This window comes from Nicotiana sylvestris, chromosome 10 (assembly GCF_000393655.2).
Source record: "Nicotiana sylvestris chromosome 10, ASM39365v2, whole genome shotgun sequence".
NCBI lineage: Eukaryota > Viridiplantae > Streptophyta > Magnoliopsida > Solanales > Solanaceae > Nicotiana > Nicotiana sylvestris.
This window is the reverse complement of record NC_091066.1, coordinates 109,369,895-109,380,331: the sequence shown is the minus strand read 5'-3', so window position 1 is coordinate 109,380,331 and position 10,437 is coordinate 109,369,895. Positions and strand designations below refer to the sequence as shown.

At 39.3% G+C, this 10,437-nt stretch overlaps 1 protein-coding gene across 1 annotated transcript; it reads right to left on the bottom strand.

Annotated features, from left to right (window-relative positions):
* Positions 1-5,500: 5,500 nt before the first annotated feature.
* Positions 5,501-6,268, bottom strand: LOC138879794 (uncharacterized). The gene is made up of 2 exons (XM_070159428.1): positions 6,131-6,268; positions 5,501-6,076 (listed from the first exon to the last, which is right to left on the bottom strand). The coding sequence occupies exons 1-2, from the start codon at positions 6,266-6,268 to the stop codon at positions 5,501-5,503; spliced, it is 714 nt and encodes a 237-aa protein (XP_070015529.1).
* Positions 6,269-10,437: the final 4,169 nt, after the last annotated feature.

Below are 10,437 nucleotides of genomic sequence, written 5' to 3'. Positions count from 1 at the left end.
CATACTTTTCAAGTTTGATGTCAGGAGTCCGCCTGAAGAACGAAGACATACAGTTTAAATTTTAAAAGTCAGGAGTCCGCCTGGAGAATAGAGACATTCAATTTCAAATTCAGAAATCAGGAGTCCGCATGGAGAACAGAGACGTACTTTTCAAGTTTGATGTCAGGAGTCCGCCTGAAGAACGGAGACATATAGTTTAAATTTTAAAAGTCAGGAGTCCGCCTGGAGAATAGAGACATTCAATTTCAAATTCAGAAATCAGGAGTCCGCCTGGAGAACAGAGACATACTTTTCAAGTTTGATGTCAGGAGTCCGCTTGAAGAACGGAGACATACAGTTTAAATTTTAAAAGTCAGGAGTCCTCCTGGAGAATAGAGACATTCAATTTCAAATTCAGAAATCAGGAGTCCGCCTGGAGAACAGAGACATACTTTTCAAGTTTGATGTCAGGAGTCCGCCTGAAGAACGGAGACATACAGTTTAAATTTAAAAGGCAGGAGTCCGCCTGGAGAATAGAGACATTCAATTTCAAATTCAGAAATCAGGAGTCTGCCTGGAGAATAGAGACATTCAATTTCAAATTCAGAAGTCAGGAGTCCGCCTGGAGAATAGAGACACGTATTTTGAATTATAGCAATCAGGAGTCCGCTTGGAGAATAGAGACATACAATTTAATTTTAGCAATCAGGAGCCCGCCTGAAGAACAGAGGTCACACAATTTAGATTTTAGTTTTCAATCAATTTCTTGGTGTGCTCGAAGTCAGGTTCCCGCCTGGAGAATGGAGGTGTTAAATTTTTAAGTAGTCAAAGTCAGGTGCCCACCTGAAGAATGGAGGTGTTAAATTTTTAAGTAGTCAAAGTTAGGAGCCCGCCTAAAGAATGGAAGTGTTAAATTTTTAAGTAGGTGAAGTCAGGAGCCTGCCTGGATAATAGAGGAGTACTTTCAAGTTCGAGTTCATCAATCAGGAGCCCGCCTGGATAACATAAGAATACATTAGAGTTCAAGATTACTCAAGTTCAGCAGTTTGGAGAGAGGGAATAACATCTCAGTTAACCAGGTGAAATAGCAACAGGGAATTTTATCGAGAAAACACAAGACAATGAGGCAACAAGACAACACAAGACAACAAGGAAGTACAAGAGCAAGTTTGAAGAATTTGGATAGGACTTTTGTAATTCATAGTTCATAGCTTAGTCTAACTTCTTTTATTTTTATACGGTGTAATAAGGGAAGTCAACAAGCAGCAGCAATAGCAATCGCAGTGAAATCATAGCTCCCGGTAGTCCCAGCTACCAGACTTTCCCGAACTACATTGACCTGATTCCTGTTTAGCCCAGGATATGTAGGCAACCTCCGAAGCAGGATGCGGTCAAACTTTTCAAAAATGCTTCACAATGGAATATTTGAACGGACAAAAATCGCTCTTACTTGCTCACTTATCTTTGCCCGAAAACATTTCATGTTTCCAAGCAAAGAGGGGCAGTTGTGAGCACGTGATTTTTGCCCTATATATGAATCATTCCTAAAATTCCAACAAAAATTTTTTTTCTTATTTTTACAATTTTTTATGCATTTTGGTATCATTTTCTGCTAATGGTTGCATTTTATTTGTGCATGTTAATTCATATAAAACACAAAAAATATGCAGTTTCATTTAAGATATAATTTTATATTTTTAGGACCGATTAGGGGTTAGTTTGTTTTAGAACCAAACATGGAAAATTACAAAAAAGCTCACTTTCGCATTTTAATTGTTTTAATCGTAAATTTGGCGTAAAATAGGTTTTTAATAATTTTAGAATTTAATTAGTTTAGTTTTGAAATATATTAGGACTTTATTTTAATTGTTGCAATTGTATAAAATCATAAAAAATATATAATAAAAACACAAAATGATAAAGAAGAAAATAAACAAGAACAAATTGGGTTTATCTAAACCCAAACTGCAGCCCAAATCAGCTTCCGACCCAGGCCCAGAACCCTCTTCCCATCCGGTCTAATTCGATAAGATCAAAACGACACCGTTTGGCGTCGATTAATCCAAACCGTCGAGGTTAGCAAGATCAACGGCTTAGAGGCGGGGTAGGCATCCTATAAGTCTGTCCGAAGGTCCCCCCCCCCCCACCCCACTCATCATCGTCCTCCTCAACCCCCCACAAACCCTAGCCGCGCCGCCCTGAAAATCCTAGATCGTCGGTGACGGCGCCAATGCTAATCACCCCCAAATTTACACCCCTCGTCCTCTTCACTCTCCTTTTTCCATTCCCACCATTGGTTTCTCTCGAATATGGCCGGAGCTCGTCGAATCTCCGATTGAAGTTTCCGGCCAAGTCGCAAGTTGGTCCAAACCCGTCCAAAATCATACCCCATAATCCCCAGACTTCCCTCAACCCAAATCCATGACTATTTTCCTTCGAATCCTGGTGAAGTAGCTCGGATTTCAAATCTGAAAATTTTCGGTCAAAACCTAACACAAAATCTTGTGATTTTGGACCGTACCATCCTTAACCATGTGTTTATTGTGAGAATACATGGTTAAGGATGTTACGAGTCAAAAATTTGGAAAAGATTTGAGCAAGCAGTGATTAGTCGGAGGTTTAGCTCCGTTGGTAAGTTTTTCTTCAACTCTCTAAGTCATTTTTTTATTAATATAGTCTCATATTCCCTTATTTGGTTAGTTGGATTGGTTGTTTATCGATCATATTTTAATGTCGTTCATAGATAATAATAATAGTTATTAATTTAATTGTTTAATATTAATGTTAGATCATGTTGATACACTGTTTTGATCGCCCTGTTCTTCTTTTTCTGATTGTTTAATGATTCCGGGTTTAGACGATTAGTTTAAATGTTGACGATTGCTCTCGTTTGGTTAACAGATTGTTAGAATATGCATTAGGATAAGTTGTATTATTGATATTCTTCCTTAGAGTTGGACCCGGTTGGTTATAGCTGAGCAAATCTTTGGTTTTTAATTAACTTTAGTTAGATTTTAGCTGGGGTTAAAAGGGTTGGGATCAGTTAGCATTAGGCTGTAAATTCCAAACTAGTTCCAAACTAGTAGAAGGGCATATTAGGGATAGAAAAGGGCAGTTTCTTTGGGGATAGTAATTTCAAAATAGGGATAAGGGTAGTATAGGTATTTTAGGAGTAAAAGAGCATCCTAGGGCCTTCTAGAAGGGTATTTTAGTGTAGATTTCAGCCAACTTAGGAGATTAGCTTGGGAAACAAGTCAAGAAATGGGGGACTAAACTGAAAATAGGGGAGGGACTAAAAAGAAAACCAAAATTTGATTAACCCTTTTGGTAGCACCTATAAAATGGCATCAAATGCCTTGAGGAATGGGTCCTTTTCAAAAAAAAAAAGTTCGCTATTTCATAGCTGGTTTAGTTTGTTTTTCAGAAATTTTCCTTTCTAGTTCCACATACCAAGTAGAAGTTAGAAATTTAACTACTAGAAAGCAAATAGATAAAAAATTTCAAAAACATATACTGTTTCATTCGACTATGAAATTGATTTTCTGGTTTTAGTAGTTGAATTACAAATTTCAGTTCCTTTTCTGGTGATTTGAGTGGTCAGAGCAATTTCTGGTTGGTTCAAGAATATTGGAGTTTCAGTGAGCCTGTTTTGGTTCCATTTGTTGAATTTTCGAGTTTGGGATGTCCTGGCTGTTTAAATTTCAGTGTTGTGTCCAAATTTCAGATTCTGAGTTGTTGGGTTGTTGTTTCCTCTGTTTGGATTGTTGAATTTTCTCCTGAGCTACACTGTTGCATTGCAGCTTCTGATCCATTTTTCTTTTATTTCCTTTCAAATCTCAGGTACACGCTCTCAGTCTGTTTGATGTAATGTGAACATGGAATACAATTGTTGCCCTGGAATTGCAATACAAAAAGGATTAAGTTTAGATATTTCCATGTTTGTTTGATACTCACAGTTGTCTTAATTGAATTGTATATGCGAGACCTCTAACTAGGCTGTATAAATGTATAATTGATATATGACATATAGACATGGTGTAGTGTAACTGAGGCATCATGGTGGTTAACTTTAGTTTTAGAATAAATGTCGTCAGTATAGTATATTGTGGTTTACAGAAAACAGAAATGAGGTATCGAAACAGTAGTATTTTTAAACAATGTCTCTGTTGCAATTGTTAATGTCAACAGGTGTTTGTTAATGATTAGTTTGTGAGTTCTAGTACCTTAGTGACATAATACGTATGACAAGTTTAGGATTACATTTGGCTTAATTTATCACTTTGATAATGCTTAAGGTAACTCAATAATTGAATAGTTAAATGGTTGCCCGCAGTTCGTCATTTGTGGTCTAAAAGCCTGTTAGTTCAATGAGGGTATGTGATATGGGTTTAATTAGGAGATGGGTCCAATTGGTGGTTTGTCAATCCAGGGGATCGACCCCCATACCTCTGCGAGCTCAACTGCTATGGGCCACTCCAGGCCTAACGCTTGCATTCACAATAGTTTTCTTTCCAATTGTGCTGGGCCCTTTGAGGCCCAAGACCGGTTGTACGTTTTTTAGGTTGTAGAAAATTGTCGTCATTTTTTAGGTTGGCCCTTTTAACAAGAATTGATGAGACAAGCCTCGCCGAATAAAATAAATTGTGGGCCCTCAATAATTGGTTATTTAAATATGATTATAATTTGGGAGGGCCATTTAGCGAACTTCACGGCTCTTCCCCAAAATAATATTACGTCAGAATCTTTAGGCGCGGTTTTAATTAAATTACCTTCTTAAACTCGGGTGCGCATTGATGCGACCCAAATCCAAATCTCGACGAAGTCGAAATGTGTTGACAATCATGGGTGCATTGATTGCGACGTGGTCCGAGACACGTTTTTCACAACGTTGCAATTCTTATTAAAAATAATAACAATAATAATAATAATAATAATAATAATAATAATAATAAAAGCGGTTTTAAAATTAAAAATCACATAAGCTAGAACGTGTATTAAAATTAGATAAAATCAAATACAACAGTTAAGCGACCGTGCTAGAACCACGGAACTTGGGAATGCCTAACACCTTCTCCCGGGTTAACAGAATTCCTTACTCGGATTTCTGGTTCGCAGACTGTAACAGAGTCATAAATTTCCTCGGTTCGGGATTCAACCGGTGACTTGGGACACCATTAATATCCCAAGTGGTGACTCTGAATAATTAATAATTAAATCTTGTTCCGATTGTCCTTTAATTGGAAAAACTCCTTTACGCCCTTCTGGGGGTGTAGGTAGAAAAAGGAGGTGTGACAACTTAAATCTCAATTGGTGACTGAATCTGCACCACAATAGGTGTGAGAATGACAGGAGGTATTTTAGGTTCATCCCCTTCATGAATGAGCCCGATTGATCCTTCCAGATCCTATTCTTCATCAGTTTCGATCACATTTACCCCCTCACCCTTGTGATCCGGGAGGGGATTGGTACGGATATTAGGCATAGCCTTTTTTGCTTGTATAATCTTGGTGTCAATCAGTGTCTAGATCTTATCCTTCAAAGTGCGATATTCATCAACAGTATGACCCTTCATGCCCGAGTGGTAGGCATATGTCTTGTTTGGATTGACCCACTGAGAGGAATTTTCCATGGCAACAGCGGGAATAGGAGTGACATAATCGGCAGCCTTCAGTCTCTCATACAACTGATCGATGGTTTCAGTAATAGGAGTGTATTGTCTGGGCAGTCTACGGTCAAAATTTGGTTTGGGTTTTTGGTAGTTTTGGCGGGCTGATGGTGAGTGATAGTATGCTGGCTGAGTGTTATAAGTATGGTAAGTGGAGGTGGGTTGTTGGTATCTGGGAGGTGAAGGCTGATATATGGGTGGTGGTGTTTGGTATGTGAGGGGAGACTTTGCACCTTGGGCTACCATCATTGCCCCTACTTCCTTCTTTTTAGAAATACCGCCCGACTGCAAGGCTTTGTTTGTAGCATGTAGTGCCTCAAAATTTGTTACCATTCCGCTTTTAATTCCCTCTTCTATTCTTTCTCCCAATTTGATGATGTCAGAAAATTTATGGTTTTCAATAACCATCAACCTCTCGTAATATTGCAGATCCTGCGCTCAGACAAAGAACATATTCATCTGTTCTTTTTCCAGTGCTGGCCTTACTTTTGCAACTTCTGATATCCATCGAGTAGCATACTCGCGAAAACGTTCTGTTGGCTTCTTCTTAAGATTCTGAATATAGAAGATGTCTGGCACATTTTTTGTATTGAACCTGAACCAATCCATAAAATCTGACGCCATGCTTAGCCAGTTAAACCATTTCTTCGGGTTTTGACTAATGTACCAGGATAGGGCGTCTCATGTGAGGCTCCTCATGAATAGCTTCATACGGATTTTTTATCTTTACCAAACCCTACGAGCTTGTCACAATATGTTCTCAAGTGTACCTTCGGATCACTTATCCCATCGAACATTTTGAACTTAGGAGGTTTGTAACCCTCTAGTAGTTCTACATCCGGCAAAATACACAAATCCTTATAATTCAAACCTTCGATACCTTTACCACCCTCAACACCTTGGACTCGACTAGTAAGTTTCTCGAGCTCCTCTACCATGTAATTGATAAGCAAGTCCTTCTCGGTGGAATCCTTTATGTATAGGGTCGGTTGTGGAGTGTGGGGTAAGGTTAAGGTTTCCACATATATGGGGTTGCTTTGATGGACTCCAGGAATTTTGGCGTAGTGGTAGTTGTTGATTGAGTTTTGGGGATCAGGGGTAGGTTGTGGTACGTTCTGAGGTGTGTGGTAGGTGGTGGTTTGTGGATACTAGGTCGGATGGTGATGATGTTGTGGAGGGGTCAGTTATTGGCGGAGGATTAGGATTTTGAGGAGGTGTGGCATACTGATGAGGTGCGGGAGGATTTTGGTTTTGTGTGTTTTGGGGAGGTGCTGGGTTTTGGGCATTTTGTTGGTTGACGTTGGAGATGTTCAGGGTAAGGGAAAGGTTTGCCAAGTTTTGGACCTGCTCAAATTTCCCTTGTAGCTCAAGTATCTTCTATTCCAATCGTAAAACCAAGCCATCCTGTGCCGAAGTACTCCTACCATCCGAAGTCTTGACATTCTCTGCATGTGTAGCGTTGTCTTTCTTGATATCGCTCGTATCATTCATTATGGATTTTCCCTTGCTTTTAGGATCACTTGGAGGAGGAGAAGGTGGATGACCTCTAGATCTGGTATGATATGCTAATGATGCCAATATGCATGAACCAACCTTAGGGGATGGGAATAAGCAAACAAAGAAAAGAATAAAACAAATGTAAATGAGTCAGTAAGGAGTATTAAAAGGATATTTGCAGTATTTAAACACATATTGCAGAGTTATAAATTCATGTTCTAGTTTGGGGACCTCATTATGCTTGAGGTAGGCCTAAGCGACATATAGATTTGGAGAAAATCAATGCGAATAACTGCATAATTTCATTAATATGATAAATGAACCAATTCTCTACTAAAACGACAATAATTATAAAGAGTCACTAATGGCATTTCCCTTATTACAACCAAAGTCTAAAAAAGAGTCTAGAAAGTAAGTAAAACATCATTCCTAATCTATTTGGTCCCTGAGGGACCTTCTCCATTCTTGGCCTTCTTTGCTCCATCGATCAGATTCCTAGGCCGCGCATGTCCAGCAGCAAATACGCCCTTGCTAGATGCCCTCCTTCACTGCCCTCTGCATTCTGACAGTTTGAGATCCTTTTCCTTATCTTTCCCTCAAGCTCCATCAACCCATGCTCCAAATATTCTAGCCTCTCTGCTGATTTAGTGGCGATTTCTTTCCACTTGTTGATTACTTCCATGTCCACTTTATGTTGTTCTAAATGCCTTGCTTCAGACTCGATAACCCTTTTGCGCAATATCCTATATTTGACTTGTGCTTCAGCATCGTTGTCTATAACCCTATTCTTTAGATTAATCCCTGGCTTGACATCCCCCGCTATATCATCTACCAACCATGATGGATAGAAATACACATGGCTGGCGTGATACCGATCTGGCTCGATGGTATCTTTCTCCACAATGATCTTTTGATGCCACATGTGTTATGCCTCGAACTTGAATGGAATGGCATTCCCCTGGAAGTACGCTTTTGTACTGTACCATTTTAGAAACTCGTGGTATAACTTGTTTCCTCCTAGCTTGCCTCATAACCCTGATAGGAGCATAAGGATAGATCCCTCTCAGTCCGATTAGCAATAGATGAGGAGTATCTCTCGACCTGATGATGAATTCATTGCTAGAGAACCACTCAAACATCTAATGTACATTGTCATCAGTCAGATTGCTGAAGATATGTACCCAGCTCACAGCGTTTTCTGGTTGCGCAAACCTATTTGGGATAAAAGTCATTCTCTTCGGATGGTGATAGGCTATGTTGTCATTCCATAGTCGTCGCGGAAGTTCTTGATGGTATTCTCCTCTCTAAGGTGTTCCAAAAACCATACTTGCAGCAACAGATTGCAACCCTCGAAATGCCTATACCCCTTTTTGCAACGATCTAAAGCCCGGTACATCTCAGTCAAAACCATAGGGACAATAGTGTAAGTTTGCCCCTCAAACCCCCCTATTAAGGTCTTAGTGACCATAGCTAGGCGAGTGTGGATCTTTTTTCCCTGTATTGGAAATACCAGCATCCCTAGAAAGCAGACAATGAATACAAAAACTCGGTGGTGAGTCCAACCCAAAGAAGTGATGGCAAACTCATCATGATAAAGGCGATATGACTTGTTGTGCCCATAACGCTCATAAAGGAAATTGAATGGTATGTAAGACTTCTTCAGACAGACTAACTCATCATCTTTCCTAAAACATATCATTTTTAAGAAACCTCGAGAAGTGCGATTTTCTGATACCAACAAACCAGGGCTATCCCATGGGAGCCCAGCGAAGCCTCTTATTTGTTCTAATAGAGGAGTCATTTCTATGTCACCAAAACAGAAGATGACTCTCTTCTCATCCCAATACATGGTGGCGGCCTCAATTAATGCAATGTTTGGCTGAATGTCTAAGAAGGAGGGTAAATTTTCGAGGACTTTTTTCACATGATTTTTGTCACTTGGTGAGTGTTTTTCCCACCAATCTAGCAGTAAAGGTCGGATATTTTTAACCATGCCAAATCTGGGGACTTATGTCTCGTATTTGCAAAACAAATAGAGTTAGCCCTTTCCCCCTCCGGATTTGGCTATTCACACATTAATGATCAACACATTGGCATGTTTTCTCCAAATAATGCACAGATAGTGATTGTGCCCATTAGGATTATGGAAATCTCAGCGGGTTTTGGACAAGGCTTATCTTAGCGAGTTATTATGCGAACATCATTCTAACCCATACTAGGTTTGGATATGATGGATGCACAGTTAATGTTAGAGTGGAGGTTTCTAGAAGAGTCTAGAATAGGTACCCTCAATAAGCTGACAACTTGAGAGGGAAAGGCACAGAATCGTCTACTGCACCACCAATCGACTAGTTTTACCACAAATAAGCCTTTTCAAATTTAAAGGGTGATTTAGAAAGAGCGCGGACACTCATCAAGTGCCGCTATGGTATTAATTACACACGAGTGGAATATGATATGGATCATGCTTTATAAAGATAAAACAACACGTCAAATATTTTGCATGATGAAAACAGTAAATGTAGTATTGCATAAAACGTAATGACATAAAAATAAAGGAAAATAAGGAAGAAGTTAGTTCGCGCAATGTGGAAATTGTAATAAAGAAACAAGGGAGTGAGGGTGGGGAGAGACGTGATGTAGCAATTCTAATAGATGCATAAAGGAAAATGCATGTTATGACCAAATTGAGCAGAGATTTGCGTATTAATGCGAATTCAAATAAAGGGAAAATAAGAATAAGGGTGTACAGCTTGAAATAAAGGGGAAACGGGAGCGAGATATTCATGTAACAGCAAAAAATAATAAAAGACACGCTTATCAGAGAAGACTAATTCATATAGACCAAGTTTGCAATGGTAAGAGCCTAAAAATATCCCCAACAGAGTTGGCATGCTGTCGCGCCCCTTTTTCTCGTGAAATCAGGTTTCGACACATGACAACTCTTTTAAAGGAAGGTGTTAAAAGAGAGAGTCACCACCTAATAGGTTTGAGATGTGCTAGGGCACCTATTTGCAAACAACTCTGGTTTAATCAGTTTGCATCACCAAAGATTGGGCAAGGGCTCAAATTACTTCGAAGAGAAGGTGTTAGGAACTCTTCGAGGTCCACAACTACGGATCCCGGCCGAACTCGAATTATATGAATTAGTCAGACAAACAAAGACAAAGAAGGCAAGAAGTTTGGGAAGTTTTATTGAACACAAATAATTGATTTAAAGACAAGAGGGGGGTTCCTAAATTGTTTAGACTAAAGGATCACCCTGTGCAACATAAATAATACTTTGTAACTCCCTC